At 40.5% G+C, this 23,428-nt stretch overlaps 1 protein-coding gene across 9 annotated transcripts in view; it reads left to right on the top strand.

The window, feature by feature from the left end:
• RYR2 (ryanodine receptor 2) overlaps positions 1–23,099 on the top strand; it is a 690,844-nt gene extending 667,745 nt beyond the window's left edge. For all 9 annotated transcript variants that reach the window (XM_034765046.1, XM_034765042.1, XM_034765040.1 and 6 more), the window contains 6 exons: positions 790–924; positions 5,644–5,800; positions 14,474–14,538; positions 16,213–16,313; positions 17,739–17,790; positions 21,816–23,099. In XM_034765046.1, coding sequence (XP_034620937.1) covers positions 790–924; positions 5,644–5,800; positions 14,474–14,538; positions 16,213–16,313; positions 17,739–17,790; positions 21,816–21,911 — 606 coding nt within the window. In that variant the 3' untranslated portion in view covers positions 21,912–23,099. The remainder of the gene's footprint in view (positions 1–789; positions 925–5,643; positions 5,801–14,473; positions 14,539–16,212; positions 16,314–17,738; positions 17,791–21,815) is intronic.
• Positions 23,100–23,428: the final 329 nt, after the last annotated feature.

The following is a 23,428-nucleotide window of genomic DNA, read 5'->3' as shown; positions in this document are numbered from 1 at the left end:
ATATATATATATATATATATATATCTCTCTCTATATATATATATATAGAGAGAGAGAGAGAAGATTCTGGAGGCTTTTTCTTATTTTGCAGCATACTTGCTTTGTGACCTTGGGCAAGTCACTTAAGCTTTCTCTATCTCAGCTTCCCATTCTATGTAATGGGAATAATAATTAAAATCCATGGTAGATAGGTTTAAGGCTTACATCATTGTTGTTCATAAAGTACTTTGAGATCCTTGGATAGAAGCTCAAAGTGAGTATCTGACAAACTCAATACCTGCTGTATGTACACAGAATTGACTTACAACCATTTTAATTTCCCAGACATTGGGTATTTAATTTAATAATTGCATTGGAATGTACTTGTGACCTGCACTGATATTATAACTAGGAAACAGGAATGTATTTTTTAAGCTTACAGAATAGAAATATCTTCTTTTCTTTCTGTTTGCAAACACATTGGTATAGATATGAATTTACATTTTTGCTAATTTATATATATATTATATATAATTTGCCTCAAAGTTCTAGGAACATTTTAACATTCATGAACCAATTTAAATGCTCTAACATTGCATAAAATACACCAATATTTTACTAAAATAAAACAAAAATTCCTTTTTAAAATGCCAGATTCAGGAGGGGGAGAGAGATGGGGGTGAATAAAGTGAGTTTAATCTTCACCAATAAATGTAGTTTGTTATTTCTCTCTTTTCCCCATCATATAAGAAAACTGCACTGCGTGCTTTCATGGTGTTAATACATCCATCATATAATTCTCTCTTCTAGCTTGTGTTAACAGTGGGATTACTGGCAGTGGTAGTCTACTTGTACACAGTAGTGGCATTCAATTTTTTCCGTAAATTCTACAACAAGAGTGAAGATGGAGATATGCCAGATATGAAATGTGATGATATGCTAACAGTAAGTCTGTTTGCTTTTTGCTCATCTTTACTTAAGTTATTATTGTATTTCCTGTTCCCCCTCTCCTATTCATGCAACTGTTCCTGAATAATACCTATAGCCAGAAGGATGGCTGCTCAAAACAGGCAGATTATCAGTGAAGCGTCAAGGAATAAAAAATGTAATACAAACCTGCAGGATTTAGAGAACGTGGCCACAAATGAGATGAAATAATGTGACATTAGTCTGTGCTATGATTTATCTGAGACTAAAAAAAATCAAACGAAGTCAGAAAGTTGTTTCACTGCATGAGGCTTTCACAAAAGTTGCATGGAAGTACTTCTGAATGCTGCAGTTTTACAGGCCATACAGAGAGTTGTGTGGTTATTGTAAACTGTTACCAATATTTTCAAAAATAGGAGCCTAAAGTTAGGGTTCTAAAACCTGCCTGTTTTTCAAAAGTGCTGAATATCCAATGATTCCCACTAACCTCAATGGTTGATTAGATGTCTTCCGTTGACATCTCTGTCACTGGAAACTTTTTGGTGCTTGGTAGCCTGACAATTATTTATCCAATTGTTTTAAATTGCCTTTTGAAAGGGTCTGTTAGTGTCAGCTTTTGCTGATTCAGAAGACGTTGCCTAGATCATTACAAAATCTCAGGAGCGTAGTGACTTTCTGATGTATATTTTACATATTATTTACCTCATTTCCTAACAACCAATACCACATATTTTAAAAATCCTAATTATCAGACAAATTGTAAAAGAAAATAACATTACTAAAAACCCTTATAAAAATGCTATGGTGTTTTCCACAGGAGTTCACTTTCCTCCTTTGGCCTTGGCTTTGTAAGTCTCAAACTGCTATGCTGTGAACTATTTGTGAACAAAATATTTATAACATCATTCCTGTTACCGTATACCGCATTATGGCTCTTACATTTATTATGCCTTTTCTTAGCACCTAGCTATTGGTGTTGGTGCATACGACAGGTATTTTATTAAAATGAAGTAGCCTTACACTCTCCACAGAATACTTCTTAAGAATCAATTTCTGCTCCCGGTTCCATTGATTTAAACCTAGTGAAAACTATAGGAACAAAATTGACTTAGTGGAAATATTGCAGAGTTACACCAGTGCAAACCGGAGCAGAATTTGACTAGCTGTACAGCAATGACATACTGGGCCAGATTCTTCTATGTTATGCCAATGTAATCCCACTGATTTCCATGGAGCTATTACTGATTTACAAAAGTGCAAGATCAGAATTTGGTCGACAGTACCTGTCAGCTTTCTCTGTGCTTTAAAGTCCATTTGATGTGAAATACATTAGGAATACTCATTAGGAAATGGAAGGGTTTTCTTTTTGGCTTTAGCACGTTTGTAAATTAGTCAGTAGAGAACATCCACTTGCAAGTATAATCACCATAACTGACAGTACAATATCTCCTTGGCACTTTTGTAGCTTGACATAATTAATTCTTTTTTGAATTTACAACTGATTTCAGAGCGAAATGAATCGATTGCATTTCAGAATCCCCTGATCCAGTCAAGAGTGGAGGTTGTAGGGATGGGAGGAAGGCAAGGCAAGATGCAATGAATGGACACATTCTGTATAAAGATAAATCAAAGGAATTAAAGATAAACTACTAATGGGATAGATTGTGGCCTGTACTACAGGGCCACACTGGGATTCAAGGGCGAGTAAGAAACTGCTTGGCCTTCCCAGAACTTGGGTCTAGATGTATAGCAGTAAACAGGCACTGTGGACTTGATGCTCCCATGACCATGTAAGTGTGTGGGGAGTGGTGGGAAATGGCTGGAACATTGACTCCACCTCTCCTAATGCACCGGTCAATGCAACTAAACTGGAGGTGCTATGGGGTTGTCATCTGCAAGTGGAAAGTGCCAAAGGAGAAAGCAGGGATGACGGAAGGAAACATGACTTTCTCAGGCCTGATGTCTTTACTGCACTGGTCTTTCTTCAGCACCGTATGCACCACTTATACAGGGAAGTCTGCAAAAACACAATCTGGTTCCTCAAGTAGCAGTCCATCACAAAAATAAAAAAACATTCCACCCCTATCCTGCCAAAAAAAAAACCAACAACATAATTCTGGACCTAATTTAGTTTATAAGGAGGCAGGGTTTGTTGCTCTTCTACAATAGTATGTCCAAGTTACAAATGTGGCTTCAGATTGGGAAAGCCCTAATGTTCAACAGTGTTCCATTTGTCTGAAATACTGTGCAGCTGTGCAGTTTGCAGAGTGGCTCCTAGTTAATTGGATCAAATTAAGAATGTTTTTTAAGATGTGTGTTGAGGTTACATTTCTAATTATAGTAACATGGAGATTTGATGTGATCCTATTCTGATCATAGTACAAGAGGAGGGGAAAGTGTAAAATAATCCAAAAAATGAAAAATTCAAAGAGTGAAAAAACTCTGATTTGGAACAATTTGTCTAAGATAGCATGACACATGTAAGCCTATAATTCAGCTTCAGAAGAGAGTAATGACTCAATAAACGCCCCCAAACCAAAAAGCTATCAAAACCCTACCCTGCACATACAATTTCCTCCCTGCAGGGAGGATGAGAAAGAAATGGAACCACATGTGACAGATGTTACTGACATTGTTTAATGCACGACTGGAAGGCGCTCAGATACTAAAGTGACAAAGGTGGTATATGAACCTGAACAGAATAGATTTCTTTCTGCCCATCCCTTGCAGACTACTCCCTTATCAAAGTCTGAAGAAAATATCAGAAGTCATCTAGTAGGGAATTTATATCCCTTTATGAATTAATAGAAATCCCCACATTAATACAAATTAATAGAAAGCCCACAAAGCTTTCTGGTTCTGAAGAGGTGTGAAAAAAATTACAGTAATTGCAGCTTCTTCCACTGTTCTTAATCAGAAAGGGTCAGATTCTGCTACCCTTATAGAATCATAGAATGTCAGGGTTGGAAGGGACCTCAGGAGGTCATCTAGTCCAACCCCCTGCTCAAAACAGGACCAATCCCCAGACAGATTTTTGCCCCACCTTTGCCCCTGTAAGGATTGAACTCACAACCGTGGAGGTACAGGCCAATGCTCAAATCACTGAGCTATTCTTCCCCCATGTATGTTGAGTAGGAACTTAGTCTGCATATAACCTCCTGATCTAACTGTGACTACTCCTGAAGTAAAATAATACTCAGTCAGAGCAATGGTCACAGAATCAGGCATGAAATCCCTCTGCTGGAACTTTTGCACACAGCTAGCTATGTTCTTTACCTGCCCATGTGCATTTGGGGCTGCACAGTGCACAATTCCATATACTTTTTCTACCTCCTCTCACTGTTGCCCCTTCCTCCGGACCAAAATGAGTTAATATCAGTATGTTCCATCATGATTTGCTTTTCAAAGATGCAGTATTTTAATCCAGATTTCTCATTCTTAAAATTTCATTTTGTTCTCTTAAAGTGTGATTTGTACTCTAAAAAATTCTTATGTAAATGGCACTTTTGGGGTTCCGTATTTATTACGTATCACCGATTTGATATCCCATTTACTCAGTTTACAAGTAAAAATTACCACCCCCATTTAGAACTCAACCTGGGCTCCGAAAAGACAAGCTTTCTCTTTCTAACACAGCCTTATCAGCAGCAATAATGATCCTGCAGGTGACACAGTGCCTTCAGTACTACCTGTACAAGCCTCTAGAAGGTCTTGTGCAAGTATAACTGAGAACATGATTCACACTGTAGAATCATCATGACTTGTGAAGTTGTGGAAAGGAAAAGAACCCAGCTTGATCCTAAGATCCCAGAGTGTGTCTGTAGGGTTGGGAGTCAGAAAAAAAGATTTTAACTCTTAAACTGAGCACATTTGGTATGAGATCATTGTGATGTGATAAACAAGGAGCCCCACATTGCTATTACTAGTCATTCTTCAGAATGGAAGTGCACTTTAATTATCTCATGCATCTCTAACATGTCCTCTGAAGAAGGATTCTCAAGAGCTGTTTTTCCTTTGAGGTACTGAAGATGGGGAAAGAATAAAGAAATATAATTTCTTGCCTTTTAAATAAAATTGTAATAATTCAGTTGCAGAGCCAGAATTAGAATATAGCAGTGCCTGCACTGTCACCTCATGCTTACTTCACCAGGCCATGCTAAGCAACAATAAGAGCATATAACTTACTTACAAGCAGTTAGCAGTTTTTTCAATCAGACACAATTGCTGTAATACCCTTTCCTTTTTGTTTTATGCTGCAATTGGAAACATGAAATTTTGCCACTTGAATCTCAGCAGCATTTCCAATCTTGCTGTAAAATTACACACCCCCTCAAAAAAAAAAAAAAAAAAGTGTGTGTGGGGGGAGAGATCCAGCATGGTCTAGTAGATAAGGCACTGGTCTGAGAATCAGGAAACCTCATTTCTATTCCTAGCTCTGCCACTGACTTGCTGTGCCACCTTGGGTAATTTCATTTCACCCCCTGTGCCTCTGTTTCCTCTCCTGTAAATAAATAAGAAAGTCAAATTTGCCTTTTCTCTGCCTTGCTTATTTAGACTGAAAGCTTTTCAATTCGGGAACAGTCTCTCTGTTTCTGCAGTACCTCCTAGTGGGATGCCATTCTGAGTTGGGGCTTTTAGGTATTACTGTCATACAAATATGTAGTAATAAGTAGCCAAAGTCTTGGAGAATGGGTTTTTTAAATGGTTATGTGTTCTTTCCTTTTCTCGCTTTTCCAGTGCTACATGTTTCATATGTATGTCGGTGTGCGGGCGGGTGGAGGCATTGGTGATGAAATTGAGGATCCAGCAGGAGATGAATATGAGATCTATCGGATCATCTTTGACATTACTTTCTTCTTCTTTGTAATTGTCATTCTGCTAGCCATCATACAAGGTATGTGTTCATACTCTGTGGCCACAGGGAAGTGATATTTGAAACCACTGGAATCGTAGTGCGACAGTCATCCCTCCACATACATGATGTTAATGGGAACTAGAAGACCAAAATTTCACCAAAGAGGGGTGATAATAGCTAGGTAGGATGTTTCCCCCAACTCCACATAACCCCAGGAGTGAGGACAGGGCAAGGAGAGGGGGATTCAGAGGGAAAACAGTTTGATGCGTGTGACAACCTGGGGTACAACCTGGAATTGTGGGACCGCTGTGCCCACTTAAATCTCCAGCCTGGCCTGTCTCTCATGATGCTTTGCTAGTGACAAGCAGCAAACCCCTCCAGGTGCTGTAATCACTCAGTCAACAACGTGCAGGGACATACCCAGCTAAATTGCATGAATACTCTTTAAGCCACTCATGAACCATATACAGGGAAACACCAGAAAATCCCCCACACTTCCCAGCCTTGCATCCTAGAAACATAACGTCTTACACTGCTCAAGATCTTCTCTTGAACAATGTAAGCTCATTGCTTAGTTTGCCGTTTCATGAAAGGATAGTGGACATGCACCAGCCTTTGTAATCTGAGCAGATTCACCAAACACTTTAGACAAACTCACTGATAATAAAGAAAAAATATTAAAATAAGTTTAAGTACTGAAAGATAGCTTTTAAGTGATTATCAGTGTTAGGCATAGAGGCCAGAGTTGATTACATAAGAAATAAAAGTAAAATAACAATCTAAATTCTAAACTTTATCGGACTAAGCAAGATTTGAATCAAGCAGTTTTTCTCACCCCATTAGACGCTATAAGCAGTTCACAGTTCTTAATTCACAGGCTGAATTCCCTGCTCAGCCTGGAGCCAATCTCCCCAGTTCAAAGTCTTTTCATTCAAATGTTCTTGTTACCTTCAGAGTAGGTGGGGGAGGAGAGAGGCCCGGGGCTGATGTCACGGTCTCTAATTTATAACCCCCAATCAATCTAAATGGAAAGATACTGTCTCAAACATGGAGTCAGGGATCATGTGTTCTAGATACCCTGCTGAGACACTGGGCCTGCATTGTCTGCGTGCTTCAGGAGGGGTCCACTGGGGGAGTGGATTCTTTTTAATGGGCCATTAATACATGGCTGGCTAATCCTAATGTAAATCTGTCTTGGAGACGTTAATTTTTCCTTTGTTGCCACTTGAAGGCCAGCTGTGGGCATCTCCCAGACTCACAATATATTTCAATAACATATAGCAAACTTCACAATTTCACATACAATGGTAATACATACAATTCAATAGGATAGTAATGTTCAATGGGTCATTACTTCTCAAATGATACTTCACAAGGCATATTTTGGACAAAACATATAATCATATAACGGTGAATATGTGGGTACAGGGTGTCATTTTGAGGTACAGTCACAATGGGGCATGCTTCTCTTTAAGTCTGTGGCAAGTTACAATGCTTTAATCACAATACATTATTGCTGCTAAGAGCAATACCAGCTCCTCCATCATGGTTTTTCTATTCAGAGAATGGGGCTACACATACAAGATGGGTGTACCACATATCATTGCCACAGATATGAAGTAGGACATGCAGGTAGGCAGGATCCTGTAGTGCAAAAGACTAGTGACTCTTGAGATTCTCTCCAGTACAGCTTGACCTCCAATCCATTTTCGCCATTATCCTTTCTGGATCCGTTCCATGAGTTGTCCCGCTTTCAAGGCACTCATACTAGCACAATGAGTGCAGTATAGAAGTTTAATACAACAGAAGAGAAGATATGGAGGAGCAGCAAGGTAATAGATTTGTTCTTCAAAAGGCACAGAAAAGGAGGGCAGAAGGGAGTGTTTGGCCCATAGTAAACAAGCCTTTCAATCTTTCTCCAATGAAGAGAGAGGCTCTCCCATAAAAGGAATACAAAATCAAGGCTTTTAGTATCCAATACTTGGCTTTTGTCAAATTTTCAGTAAAAATCCTATCACTAAAAAGCAACAGAGGGTCCTGTGGCACCTTTAAGACTAACAGAAGTATTGGGAGCATAAGCTTTCGTGGGTAAGAACCTCNACTCACCTGCCACCTCTCTGTACCTCTGGCACTTTTAAGCTCTGCAAGCTTCCTCACCCAAGCAGCTCTCTGCTGCTGACTGGAGAAACACAGGAACACAGCAACTGTGTGACATGTGGGGTTCATTGTGATGGGAAAGTGGGAGGAATGGTCTGTTGCAAAAGGGTGACTCCAAACAAAACAGATTTGGAAGCACTTCTGTATGTATCAGAGGGGTAGCCATGTTAGTCTGAATCTGTAAAAAGCAACAGAGGGTCCTGTGGCACCTTTGAGACTAACAGAAGTATTGGGAGCATAAGCTTTCGTGGGTAAGAACCTCGCTTCTTCAGATGCAAGACCTGCATCTGAAGAAGTGAGGTTCTTACCCACAAAAGCTTATGCTCCCAATACTTCTGTTAGTCTAAAGGTGCCACAGGACCCTCTGTTGCTTTTTACAGATTCAGACTAACACGGCTACCCCTCTGATACTTAATCCTATCACTTATATTCTTTGAGTAGATGCAACTGTGTATTCCACTTAGGCATGGGTGCACCCAATGCACCAGAGCTGGAGAAGTTTGCCCAGCAGTACCTGTATGGGCAGTGCTAGCCCTAGGCCCTCCCCTGGTCATATAAGGGCGGTGCTGCCCTGACCCTTTCAGTAAGTTTCTTCTTATTACCCATGGCTAGAGTCGGAGCTCTTTGCAATATCTTCACCTCAGACTTTTGTTCTCCATTTCTGAGAACTTTTTCTTTGCTTAAGTTTCATGTTAAGTTTTAGTTAGAGTAGTTAGCTGCCCTGTGATGTGCCTTCAGCCAGGTTCAAGCATTGTCCATCATGGGAGGGGGCCATCCCCAACAGTGATCCCCACACAAGCTATTTATTGTGTCTCAGTGAAGAAGACATTAGAGAGTTATGATCCATCTGCAAGTCATTCACAAAAAGGACTCTGGTGGCGAGAGACTTACAGCTGAATTGGCACCGGGTAGAGCAGATCGTGAAGACTGCTTCAGCACTGAGGCCTTCATCCATTCATCTGATAAGTGGTCACTTTTGGATCTGACAAGTGATGCCACTCCATGTTCGGGCTGTGGCATTTCCCTCAAGAGAAAGAGGGGTCATTCACTCTCCTCTGGTACAGTGAGAAAGAAGTCTGATAAAATGAACTTGGATCATTCTGGGGCTTGGGGAGACTCCTCCTCATTTCCTAAGAAGAGTGCTGATCTGCACCATACTCCCTCCGGCACGTGGAATGGAGCAAGTCTATTCAACTTCTCCCTGGTATCAGACTGAAATCAGTGAGAGCCTGTACTATCAACTCCGGTTTTGGCCATGGGGCATCTGTTGAGTCCAGTATCCATGATGTTGATACTAGCAGTGACTATTTCCATCCCGGCAGCATACTGAGTGGCATCAGACCTCCTTTGCTCTCAGTCCCAGACTCTCCATTGATTCATGAGCGCTCTGGTGCCATCACTTCTACTGCCTTATCCTCTGTTGTGCCCTTGGCACCTCCTGGCTGTGTCACAGAGCTGCCCAGGCCTCGGATTGTTTAATGGAGGCCAACACGTGCCTGGCACTGAAGACCCCCTAGCCTCTGGTGCGTATTTCAGCACCATCGTTGTCTTGGTGGCAGATGCCTTCATTGAGCTTCGTACTACTTTAGCCTCAGTACTGGCAACTCTCCAAGTACCAAATGGGAGTGTGTCTCATTCGATACCACCAGTGCCAATCCTCAGTTCCTCTTCATTCCCAATGCTGCCCCCATATTGGGACTCGAATACCACAGACATCTGGGTCCTAAGCACCATCAGATTGGATTATGCCATATAGTTCCTCTCCATCCCTCCTCCCCACCCCAATCCATCCTTCTTCAGGGACACCTCTCAGAAGACACTGCTCCTCAAGCAGGTCCAGTCTCTACTGGTGCTTGGAGCTGTAGAGCAGATCCCCCTGCAGCATCGGGGACAGGGATTCTACTCCTGGTGTTTCCTGATCCCCAAGCCCAAAGGAGGGTTGAGACCTATCCTTGACCTCTATGATCTCAACAAATACATCAGATATGTGAGATTCTGTATGGTTACTCTAGCAAACATCTTCCCTGCCTTAAATCATAATGCCTGGTTTGCTGCCCTAGGCCTTTAGAATGCTTATTTCCATGTAGCAATTCTTCTGAGCCACAGGAAGTTTCTCCAGTTTGTCATGGCAAACTGGCACTGTCAGTTCACCACACTCCGTTTGGGTCTGTCCTCCGCTCTCTGGATTTTTACTAAATCCATGATTGTAGTGACAGCATATCTCAGGAAGAGGGCATTCATATCTTCCCATATCTGAACTATTAGTTCCTGAGAGCAGGTCCATAGAAGAAATCCTCTCTCATGTTCGCTTCATGCTACATTTTCTTGATCGTCTATGTTTCATCTTAAACAATGGGTAGTCAACATTGGTTCCAACTCAAAGAATTGAGTTCATTGGGACCCTGGTAGACTCTACAAGTTCAAGAGCATTTCTGCTGACTGACTGATGCCACACTATTTGCCACCTATGTCTGAAACTGCAGTCTCAACCCTCAACCTCAGCCCATGTATGCCTAAGGTTATTAGGTCATCTGGCTGCATACACACAGGTAGTCCAATTTGCCAGAATGCACTTACATTCTCTTCAAATGCGGCTGAAGTTGGTCTATCATCTGAATCATCATCACTTGGACAGACTAGTCTGACTTAATCCAGGATTGGCAGATGCCTTATGATAATGGGTGGTTCAGGGCAATGTGTGCCAGGGCATTCCCTTCGCTTGGTCCCCGCTGACTAAGACTGTTGTCACCAATGCATCCAATCCTGATCATCCTGCAGGTCATTCTCAAGATGAAATTGGATCATGCCAAGCTCTTTATCATTGCTGTACTGTGGCTGAGATAGTATTGTTCCTCTGTTCTCCTCACATCATCAGTTTAGTCTCCCATATCCCTTCCTCCCCACCTCCGGACTCTGCCACACAGTCAGGTTTTGCACCCAATGCTCACCTCCCTCCATCTCAGAGAGTGGATGCTACATGGTTAACGAGGAGGAAGAACTATATTCAGAGGCAGTCAGGCAAGTCTTGCTAACTAGTAAGAAGCCCTCCACCAGAGTGACCTATTTAGCCAGTTGGAAGCGGTTCTTGATATGATCATTAGCCCATGGAGTTCAACTGAAGCTGGATTGTATCCAGGAAACCTTGGAGTACCTGTTACATCTTCAGTCTTCTGGTCTTGCATTGAGTTCATTGAGAGTCCACCTGGCAGCGATTTCAGCGTTTTATCCACAAATCCGTGGGACATCAATGTTTTCAAACCCCATGGCAGTGAGATTTTTTAAAGGAATCACTTGTCTCTATCCGCCGTTTAAAGCGTGATTCCTTTGTTCGGCCTTAATACTGTCTGAGTGACCCTTCTGAGACCTCCTTTCAAGCCTTTGGCAACTTCTTCTTTCTCCCTTCTGTGTCAGAAAACTGCCTTCCTTGTAGCGATAACGTCTGCAAGGAGGTTGTGTGAATTGCAGGCTTGATGGTAGAGCACCCTTACATGCAGTTTTCTAGAGACAAAGTAACCCTGATGCTGCATCCTAAGTTTTTATCCAAGGTGGTTTCCCAGTTTCAGTTGAATTGAGCTATATATTTACCAGCGTTCTTCCCTAAGCCACATTCAACCCCAGAGGAACAACATCTCAACACTGGATGTCAGGCGATGTTTAGCTTTTTATCTGGATAAGACCAAACATTTCTGTTCCTCATCTCTTTTGTTTCATATGCAGACTGAATGAAGGGTCAAGCAGTCTCTTCACAGATGATCTCCAGGTGGGTACATTCCTGTATCCTGACAGCATACAAAGTAGCCCAGACTAGGCCTCCTTATGTCTCCTCATTCCACAAGAGCCCAGGCAATATCAATGACCTTTCTATATTGGACATTTGCAGAGCTGCCACCTGGTCTTCTGTACGTACTTTTAAAAGCCACTGTGCCATTACTGCTGCATCCAAATCAGATGCAAACTTTGGGAAGGCAATCCTGCAGTCCTTGTTTAAAGAGACTCAGAGCCCCACCTCCTACAAGTACTGTTTGTAAATTACCTAACTGGAATTACACAGCTGCATCTGCTTGAAGAAGAAAAGGCTACCTACTTTTAATTGTTATTTTTCAAGATGTGGCACAGACATGTATTCCACGATCCACCTTCTGTTCCCTCTGCATTGGAGTCTGTACTTCTGACGTTTGGTGTGAAGGAACTGAGAGGGTCAGGCCACCTCATATGGCCAGATGAAGGGCTTAGGGGACAAGTCATGAGCGCCGCCCCTATGGGTACTGCTAAGCAAAGTTCTCTGGCTCTGGTGCACTGGGTGTGCACACACCTAAGTAGAGTACACGTCTGCATCACATCTCGAAGAAAAGTTATGGGTAGTTAACTGTTCTTTCACCATTGTCTCTTGTGAAGGCTAAACTTACTTTTTTAAAAAGCAATAGCAGATGGAAAGAGATGAACATGTGTGCCTGTTAGAATGAACATACTGAGAGCATTAATTGAAGGATTTGCCATGCAACCAAAATAGTTGGGTTCTGAGAGGTGGGATGTTGCAATTAAGGCTACATAATATAGTGCCATCTGTCACTGTGTCAGGTTGCTTTGCTCATACATGTTGGACAATTGCTTCTTTGCCTGAGGACATTCTCCAATGGGAAATTCCACATGTTTCCATCTTGTCAGCTCTTTTGTTCATCGTTTACATGAGACCTTTGGAAAGGTTAGTGAGGAGGCATAGGTTGCAATGTCTTCAGTGTGCTGATGACATGTAGCTTTATATCTCCATTTAAACTGTCCCAGCTGGAGATGTCATTGCCTTATTCATTATTTGAGAGAGAATGCGGTGTAGATTGAGACCCAGTCTGTAAACCTGTATCCTGTGATCTGCACTGGCTGACTGTTGGTTACTGGATTTTAAGATGGTTGGTTTTGACCTATAAGCCCGAAGTGGCCTGGGACCTACCTACCTCATAGACTTCCTTTCTCCCAGTGGCAAACTATCCCTAGGTAGTCAGTGGAGATGCCTGAGCATAAGCTCAATCATTACCAGAGAGGAGGTGGCTGACATGGCCCTGGATCTTTGGAACTTGCTTTCCCTCAAGTCCATAACAACCTGAATTTGTCAGCCTTCAGAGCACTCTGCAAGACCCACTTTTCTTTTTTTGCTGTAAGGAGATGGGGAGTTGGTTGTGATGCTTTGGTACTCTGGAGACTGTGGGAAGTCATTTATTTTTTATTGTATTTATGCTGATCCTGGGGTATTAATTGTTCTAGGAGAATTAAAGGGCTTTGGTTTGTTTACAATGTGTCTATGTAATCAAGGTGTGATTGCAGCTTGTGTAGGCATACCCATGCTAATTTTAACCTAGCTGGTTCAGGCTAAAAGTAGCAGAGAAGGTGTGGTGGTGCAAAATTGTCAAGGATGCCCACAGCATTGAAGAGGATGCTCTTTTATTACAGTTATAGTTTCTAAAAATTCAAATCAATATATACATCCTTTTGGAGTAACACATGTCAAGAGTTTGATGGTTTCATTGCTTTTATAAATAATGATCTTTGATTGCCTTGTACCAGCTAACATGTAGTTAGATGATGAATTTTGCTCTGAGAGGATACCTCCCAGCTTCTTATAGGTGTGCTTAGATAAGAGTTCTCAGCTATGTGGCAAATTGTTTACAATTCTGATGTGTTGTCTCAAAGATTCAAGCAAACTTTTGTTTTTAAAAGGCATTTGTAAAAAACAGAATTCCAGGTTTTGATAGCCTCAAGCAGTGTATCTCATGCTGTTTGCTTTTCCAGTTTGGTTTCCCTGGTTGTGAGTAACTGAATATAAGTTGACAGGTCTTAACTGTAAAACTTGAGCCTAATTCTCATCTCACTTTCACAATTTGTACAGCAGTAAACTCCATTAACTTCAGTGGCATTGGTCTTATTTATACCAGTGCAAGTGAGGGAAGAATCAGGCCCTTTGTATTTATAATATAGGTCTGACCCTAGAATGTTTTTTCCTTTTCTGTTTCTCTAAGAAATGGCCCATTACTTCTTCGGAGCTCTGTTAATGGAATTCCATTACTAAGTGACAAGCATAGTGAGCGCAGGAGCTGCAGGATGCACATAGCCCCTGGCCATCTCCATGGTATTCATATAATAAAGCTATGAACTCTGCTAAGTATATAGTAGTATCCTTTTATTGGGTTGTTGTTGTTTTTTAAATAAAGATTCCATTACCCTACAAATGTGTGTCTACCTTTTACCTCCTATATAAAAGAAAAGGCTAGGGCTGTACATATAAAACAGAAATCCACTTGTCCCAAAACACCCAATTAAAAAGTATGTTACAAAATCTCTGCCAGCCTAGTTGGAGGGACTTGTTTTCTTTTTGTGTAGTCAGCTTTGTTTCACATATTTAGACACTAGAGTGATTTTCAAAATATATGAAGGTTTCTACTACTTCTGGAGACAACTTCTCATTTGATCTTACTCCGTCAGAGCGCAACCTTGGTTTCCATGGGTATGCACATTTCGCCATATTGTACTCTTGAATGTTAAGTATCATTTTTATTTAAACACCAGGTTTAATTATTGATGCTTTTGGAGAATTAAGAGACCAACAAGAACAAGTTAAAGAAGACATGGAGGTAAGAAATGATAAGCTCCTAGTTGCTTCACCCTAGCATATTTAAGTAAAGTGCTGGTTGCCAGAATGTCCATTCATTATCCAAATGCGATGATTCATCAGAGAGTAATTTTAAACTGACAGGAAAGTATGCAGTTAGCAGTACAACAAAGGGTTCAGTATCAAACAGCATACTGGGCAAGATTCTGTCCTCAGTTACCCCTCAGTGAAACCATATTGAAGTCACACAAATAAAACTGCAACAGAGAGTCCTGTGGCACCTTTAAGACTAACAGATGTATTGGAGCATAAGCTTTCGTGGGTGAATGCCCACTTCGTCGGATGCGACAAAGTGAGCATTCGCCCACGAAAGCTTATGCTCCAATACATCTGATAGTCTTAAAGGTGCCACAGGACTCTCCGTTGCTTTTTACGGATCCAGACTAACACGGCTACCCCTCTGATACTTGACAAATAAAACTGAGAGTCTGGTCTACTGAGATGACTTTCCATGACTGACTTTTTTTGACTGAATGACTTTTTAAATATCTTCTTAGAGCAAATATATTACTATATCACATAAAAGCCTACAGAAACAATTCTGTAGCATTCCGTAGAACAGTCTTAGTACAATTCCTTTTGATCAAAGTGCTCTGCTAACAGCCAGGTTACAGAATAGCATTCACTGTTGCCCACTTTTGCCTGTGAAAGGGGTACAGTGGAGAGAGAGATCTTTGACTGCACTTCAGCACTACCAGTTAGAATCACACAGGACACAGTTAATCAAAACTGATATTCTGCTCTTGACACATTTTAGACCTATTTGTCCACTACCTGCAATCTCAGTTGGTTCTTTGGTACATCTGGCTCCTTATAGGTGATAAACTAACAAAACTAAGCCAAAACACCTCCCAATTTATTTTTATGTGTCTTTTTATGTTAATGCTAAGGATTTTATTTTATTTTAACTTTGTCAGCTGTGGCTGAATAGAACAAAACTGACCTCAGTGGTTGGTGAAGGCTTTTTTAGTTTAGCTTGGAGGTTCCCAATATTCAGCATTAATGAAACCAGGTTACAAATCATAGAATCATAGGACTGGAAGAGGTCATCTTGTCCAGTCCCCTGTTATGGTTAATCTCACTTGTGTATTTTCTTTGGATATCCTAAGTGAAAGTAGTCTGTTCCTGCAGAGTTCCCATTTTCTTGTTTAAATCTGACTGTCAGAATTCAGAAGAGTATCAGGTACCTGCTGTGTTCTGTAATCTCAACTGAGAGCGTATTCAGTTTCAAATGGGTAAACATAACTACCTTTGAGGTAAAGATTGCTATGGACTACAGTGACTCTTATATTCATTTAAGTAGCCTGGCGAGAACAAAAAGGAAAAATTGCTTTTCAGCCCTGATTAATTCATGCCCTCTTTTCTCCTGATCTATTCCTATTCAGTTATTGATGCCAAAGATTTTTTTACCAAACAGCACGAAGTGATTGTGACAGCAATTAAATTTCTGTTCATGTGCTTGGCTGAGGCTTAGGCTGAGTCCTTAAAGCAAAAACCTTTATTAAGCACATAGTATATTTCATGTTTCAGAATTTCTAAATAAATTGTGGTGTGCTTATTGGGTTTTTTTCCCAAAGAAGCTAGCACTGTTATAGAGCATTTCAACAATGTATATATTTTCTGGATTTTTTTTTAGACCAAATGCTTTATCTGTGGGATAGGCAATGACTATTTTGACACAGTGCCCCATGGCTTTGAAACACATACCCTGCAGGAGCACAACTTGGCCAATTATCTGTAAGTACAGAACCACACAAACATCAATAATTCATGACTTCCATCAGCCCTTGCAAATAACTAATCAGTCCCACAAAATAAGGGAGAAGGACCACTGTATAGATTTTATATGCTGTATGAGTGAACAAGAGAGGTATAGAGAAAGATTCCTTTCCATTTTTCTCATTGTGATAGATAGTGCCAGGTTAAGGTTGCCTGTGTAACCTTAATTCAGCCCCACTATGCATATGTATTATGATGCAGACTTTAATTACATGATTGCATAGTATTTATTCCATGGGCCCTGTCTCATTCAGTGCACAGAATGAGCCCTGCTCTGGGAATGAATTAGTGCTGTGTAGTGAAAGAAACTGTTATTTGTAGCAGAAATTGGAAGGTGTATAGCAAATGAAGTAGGGAACAGATAGCATAAAAAGGACAGCCGCACAGTTAAGGCAGTTGAATGCTGCCCTGGAGAATTGGATCCTATCACTGTCTATGCTATAGAGTTCCTGTGTGGTGCTAATCAAGCCATTTAAACCATTTTTTTCACAAGTGGCTACTAATTGTGTATTCTTGATTATCTGGGTGCCCAACTTGAGACGGAAGTGCTTGGTTCTCACAGCTGCAACTAAAGTCAATGGAAGCTGCATTTGAATATATAAAGTGCTATCTAATGCTAAGTATTCTGAAAAATCTGGTCCTAGGTACCTCAAATTGGGCACTCAAAATTAATGGTCATGCTTTACGTTTATATTTTATAGAGAGAGATGTCATGTCTAGAATGGATTTAATATAAAAATGAGCTAGATTATGAAATCATCAGCATGTGTGTAAATATGCCAAAGCATCAAGCCTAGAGTATTAATAAAACCACAGGGTTATATTCTGCTGTCAAAGTTTTTTCATCTGTATTGACTAGTTTGAACCACAAGATCTAATAAAATACCCTCTTTAATAAACTGTTTAATAAACTGATTCTGAAAGCCTTAATCATCTTGAATAATATGTATTCATGGAAACAGTCTCCTTGACTATTCACCAATGTAAGTGTGTACAATAAAGCCCTAATTCACTAGTCTGAGACAAGAAAATTTCAGTTATAATTTTCCTATTAGAAGGGTTGGGAAAGCTTCATCTAAGCATCATAACTGCTGCATGGTTATAGTAAACAAAACTCGAATCTCTTACTCTTTTGAGGGTCATCCATTATTAATTGTAGTCAGCTAGTAAAAATGAATGATGGGTGAACCTCAGAAGTGTTGAGATTGTGTGTGGTTTAATATATATCTAAAATTCTAAATGTCATGCGTATATTGTATATCCATTAACAGAATTATTCTTATTCTATAAAACATAATGGCAAACATCCATCTGTCTGTATTTCTCCTTGGTTTTCTGATATTTCCATGTGCTTGTTTCTGATGAAAATGTCTTTGTCTGTAGATTTTTTCTGATGTATCTCATTAACAAAGATGAAACAGAGCATACAGGACAGGTAAGTGAGCACTATTTATACCAGTACTATTTAAAAACTGTTAGTGATAAAAGTCAGGAATGTTCAGTATGGCACAACTAGATAAGAATTCTAACCAATCGTGTGAAGCTCTCCCTGTGGAACAAGTGACCTCATTCAAAACATTCCTTAAAACTCACTTATTTTGGCCAGAGTTTCATTGTTAACCTCCTCTTCAGCGCCTTTGCATCTGTTCTGGTACCTGATTTTGTACTCTTAAAACTTGTCTCCCCAAAATAAGCATGAAAGGAAAATTGCAACTAACAAAATACATACATCCCATTAAAATAACAAGTCACTTGACTTTTTCCTATTGGCTATCTCCCTCGCTTCTTTTGTTATTGTTATTACTTACGTGGTTACTTGTAATTTATATTGTATTCTTTTCAAAGCCAAGACAGTGCCATCTATCTCTGTAAAATACCATTTTCTCCCATGGTACTGTATAAGTAATATTGAAAGCTGGTGATTTCCATAAGAGGCAGGCGTATTAGACATAAGGACAATTATAGTGAGACTTGCACCTCTTAACGAGGATATCAAACTGGATTCTAACTTTCAGATTGGAATAAGCATTCACAAATTTGGCAAGGGGAAGAGAATTTGCTCATGTACAATGAGTAACAGTGTGTCCATTAATGACATACAGCCCAGATACACATGAAATTCAGGCAGGTGACATTCATTTAAGAGGAGAACAGATAAAACTAAAGCTTCTTAAATTTCACAACATTTTATCCAAATGAAATTCTAACCACTTGTTCAGCTCAGCCTATTAGTCCCTATGCTCACTTTTTCTCTCCCCTCCCTGGAGAGCAAGGAGGCAGGACTATGGATCCATTCCCTTCCCTCCCTTTCACCAGCATGCAGAATAGGGCTGGCTCACCCAAGGAACAATCCAGCACAAGGAGCAGCCTAGAGACACTGTACACTGCTGTACACCACCCCCAAATCACTCTTGCAAAGATAAGAACTGCGGACTCTCATTTATTTTTTGTTAACTTCAGTGGGCTCTGCAGGGGCTTTAGATGGCACAGCCATGGATAGTGAGCAGACACACCATACCAGAGGGATGTAGCCAGAGGCCAGAGAGAATGCCCTCTGAGGCGAGTGTACTCAGAGCCTCCTCCTACTTCTCTTTTTGGGAAGTATATCATAGATTCTCCCACAGTGCTGAGAGTTGGAACCCTGCCTATGCCCTCTTTGGGTTGTCTTTCTATCTAGCTACTGTGACAAAGTTCCTCCTCTATCTTGGTGGGTCCTGCGCTTATTGGCGGATTTTCTTGCCTCAGAGATTCACCATGTGGGTTGGGGAACAGCCCAGAGGCCTTCCCCTCTGGAAGAACCCACAGTCCAGGTCAATTGGGAGGTTTGGGGAGAACCCAGGCCCGCCCTCTACTCCAGCCCAGGGCCCTGTGGACTGCAGCTATCTATAGTGCCTCCTGTAACAACTGCATGACAGCTACAACTCCCTGGGCTACTTCCCCATGGCCTCCTCCAAACACCTTCCTTATTCTCACCACAGGACCTTCCTCCTGGTGTCTGATAACGCTTGTGCTCCTCAGTCCTCCAGCAGCACACCCTCTCACTCTCAGCTCCTTGCGCCTCTTGCTCCCAGCTCCTCACACTCACACCACAAACTGATGTGAGCGCCTTTTTTAAAACCCAGGTGCCCTGATTAGCCTGTCTTAATTGATTCTAGCAGCTTCTTCTTAATTGGCTCCAGGTGTCCTAATTAGCCTGCCTGCCTTAACTGATTCTAGCAGGTTCCTGATTACTCTAGTGCAGCCCCTGCATTGGTCACTCAGGGAACAAAAAACTACTCATCCAGTGACCAGTATATTTGCCCTCTACCAGACTCCTGTACCCCACTGGTCAGGGTCTGTCACACTACATACTTATAAGGCTCACCTCACTGTAGCAATCATTCATGTATTATTCCTCAGAACACCCCTGTTACCTGAAACACTGTTGGCACTAATGCTTACTTGCATTCAAAACCCACAAACGTGATATGGGTTGCATCTTCCACAGGTGCACATGATGAGAAGAGACTTTCCTTGCCCTCATTCCTTTTACACCTTCACAAGGGCAACCAGAACTAAACCATATTTTTGGCAAGGGTGCTTGTTAGTCTTCACAGGCCATATCTTCCAATGGCTTCCTTTTTTGAATGAGCATCTATGTGCATGAATTGTATAAACTGGAATGTAAAGATCTGCTTTCTTTACAAACATTCACATTTTGAGTCCAGATGTAGGTGGCTACATGCTTTTTTGGGTGCAGATAAAAGGTAAACCCTTTGGGAAATGATGCCCCAAAGATTTATTTTACCGAGATTTTTTTTCTTGCCTTCACTGTTCTTTGAAATGTTCTTCCAAACCTTTTGACACTTCCTCAAGTCTTTTAGCTACAATTGTCAACAGAAAAAAAGTGTGCCAAACGTGCTCAGACAGCTGGAATTCCCACTGAGAGCTGTGTAAGAGTGATCGGTAAAGTGATGGGTAGTTGCAGGTCCTACACACACAGAGATTGCTTACAGTACACCACAGGGATACAGCACATTTTTGCTGTTTGTTTAAACTGTTCTCTCTGAAATCTGACAAATATACTAAACTACTGTAATCATGTTCTGTCTATATACGGCCTGTCAGTCTTGACTGGGTGCACATTTTATAAACTTGTTTTACTATTTCTGAATATCTATTTTGTCCTTTGACAATGACATGTTAAACTAGACTAAAATATTTACCTCTGTTTTGTAAATTGATAATATTTAGGGAAAAATACTGCTGCATTTATGTTTGCTCCATTGTTTGACCTTACTTATTGTGTGTGTTGACCCACTGCATACACTGAGTCCAGACAGTGACTACCAATAATCACTCCAGTCTGGTTAGTTATTCAATGCTTTCATTTAGATGTGGGGAATGAGAGAGCCCTCTGAGCTATCTAATCAACTGAATCACTGGTATTTGCTACAATAAAATGCTGTCTCGTTTTGTTTTTACTGTATTATTCAAAAGCTGAAGAGTCACCCTTAAAATGTGCAATACACCAGATTCAATGAATGTAGGGATATATTTGGTATAAGCACTATACATCAGGACAAGGCTAGATCCCTTGGACAGTAAACTATCTGTTAAAACAGGTGGGGATAAAACCTATAGTTAGGGGAAACTGTTCCCATTTATGGATTCTACCAGAAATTGATATCATTAAAGCCATTGTATTATTTTATATATTGTACACAGGCATGTTTGAAATGCTGATGTAGAAATTCAGCGGAGGTTCCTTTAAGGATCATTAAAACACTAATCCTTAGCTACAGTTTGGTATTGCAGGCAACTGTACTTGAGCTTCAAGTTGCTCCTGGACATAAAAGAGCAAAACTAATTGTTTTGGCCAGGTCTACATTTGGGGGGGAGGAATTGACCTAAGATACGCAACTTCAGCTACAAGAATAGCGTAGCTGAAGTCGACATATCTTAGGCCAACTTACCTCGCGTCCTCACAGTGCAGGGTCGACTGCCGCTGCTCCCCTGTCAACTCCGCTTCTGCCTCTTGCCGCAATGGAGTACAGGCAGAGCGATCAGGGATTGATTTATCCCATCTACACTAAACGCAATAAATTGATCCCCAATAGATCGATCACTACCCGCCAAGTCGGTGGGTAGTGTAGACGTACCCTTTGTCTCCATTTTTTATTTCACCAGAAAGAAGGTCAAAATTCCTGAGCTCTTCAAGAGTCTCTTTAAACTACTCCCTAGCCTAACATATGTGTGTTTCTATAATACTTTCATCCAGGAGATAGAAACCCAAAAGCCTAGACTAAAATGAACTAAGTTGTTAGTGTGTTCCATCACATATAGGTTCATACACAGCAGATCAATTTTGAATTGAATCAGAAAATTTAGAACAGAATGTAGTCTTTTTTGAAAGATGAGGGATGACTAATGTACTCTCACTGAATCAGATTAATTATTTAAATCTCCTGTGTCTTGCAGGAATCCTATGTATGGAAAATGTATCAAGAACGGTGCTGGGAGTTTTTCCCTGCTGGTGATTGCTTCCGAAAACAGTATGAAGACCAGCTCAACTAAATACGAATCGCCACTGAAAATATATCTATCCATCTCCCAACTCTTTAGGGAAGAACTGATTTCTCGACTCTCCAAAGCTGTGTGCTTTTTGGAGCACCAAAGCTATGTTTCTGATTACCTGACTGTGCTGGGTTTTTTCCCTGTTTATTTGCTTTGAGAACAATGGAGTAAAGAACAATGAAAACTTAAAACAGCAACTCATGGGGGGGAAAAAACCACACACCCACACATAAATCCCCATACATAACATGCACACACACGAAGAGGCAATTATTTTATGAGACTGCCAGATGAATCCCTTGATTCTGAGAACACACGTGGGGTAATGTGGTAGTGACATTTATTCAATCTATTTATTTCATCATCCTGGAAGAAACTATATAGTTCACAGAGCACTGTAAAGGATTGTTTTGGACACTAAGTTGTGGGGAAATAGTGCCTTACTATATGTGGGTTGAGCTATGCAGAAGATGAGTGCATGATGACATATTATCTTTTCTTTGTGCCGTCCCTTTCTTCCCAGTTAATATTTATTTTGTGTTTTGGTGAGGTTGCGGGGGGAGGGGTTTGACTGTGCACATCTTTTTAATAAGATTGTGGCGTGTCTCAGGACAAGAGTAGGTTATTCTCATCAAGCTAAGTTCACATTTACCTTCCTCTTTTGCTCTTGCTCTTATTTTGGTAATGCTCTGATGCAACACTGCAACTTTATGAAATCTTTGTATGAAAACAGATTGAAAAACACTTTAAAAAGAAATATTTCATTGCATGTTTATTATGCAAGTTTAAAACCAAGAAACAAAAAACAACAACCTTCAAAAGCAAGTTGATCAACATGAGAAAAACAATCACAATAATCATACTCATAGTAATAAAGTGTTGTGGGCTTTATTGTACATTTGGAATCAGTGTCATCAGCCAACAATGTATATGTTATGAACTTAACAGTAGTTTTGGTTTAATTTCTTTTTCTCTTTCTTTTATTTTTGCCACCTGTGATCAATAGTGGAGTTAAAGATTTTCTTGTTAGACCATTTTTTAAAATCAAAGCTGAAGCAATATCCATTCAGGGATTCCATCAGGTTCATCATGAAGCACCAATGATGTGTACATCACTCCATTTTGAGTCCTTTTCAATTGTAATGGCAGTCTTTACAAATAAAAAGAGAAATTCAGAATGGAAACAAGGTGGTTTTGCTAACATTTGAGCCTTTTCTTACTGAGTTTGCTAGTTAATACCTGATTTAACAATCAGGATCACTCTCTGCCGTCTTTTTGCTGAAATTATTATCCTCCTGTGCTCTGTGGTGATCCCACTTTGCATCTTTTTCACTCAAAGTCCACAACTTCATCCAGTCATAAAGGCAAATCAGTAGCTTCATTAGCACTCAGTTGTAGCTAAGAGAAGTGGGAAGTAATTGTTATGAATATGGTGTTTAAAAGCCACAAAAATCATATTTCAATCCCTCCCAACCTCTAGGGCTGTTCAGATGTAGGCTGTCAGTTCAGCTGAACAA

This window comes from Trachemys scripta, chromosome 3 (genome assembly GCF_013100865.1).
Source record: "Trachemys scripta elegans isolate TJP31775 chromosome 3, CAS_Tse_1.0, whole genome shotgun sequence".
Classification (NCBI taxonomy): Eukaryota; Metazoa; Chordata; order Testudines; family Emydidae; genus Trachemys; species Trachemys scripta.
Note: the sequence above shows the minus strand (reverse complement) of the source record. Positions and strands in the feature narration are given on the sequence as shown.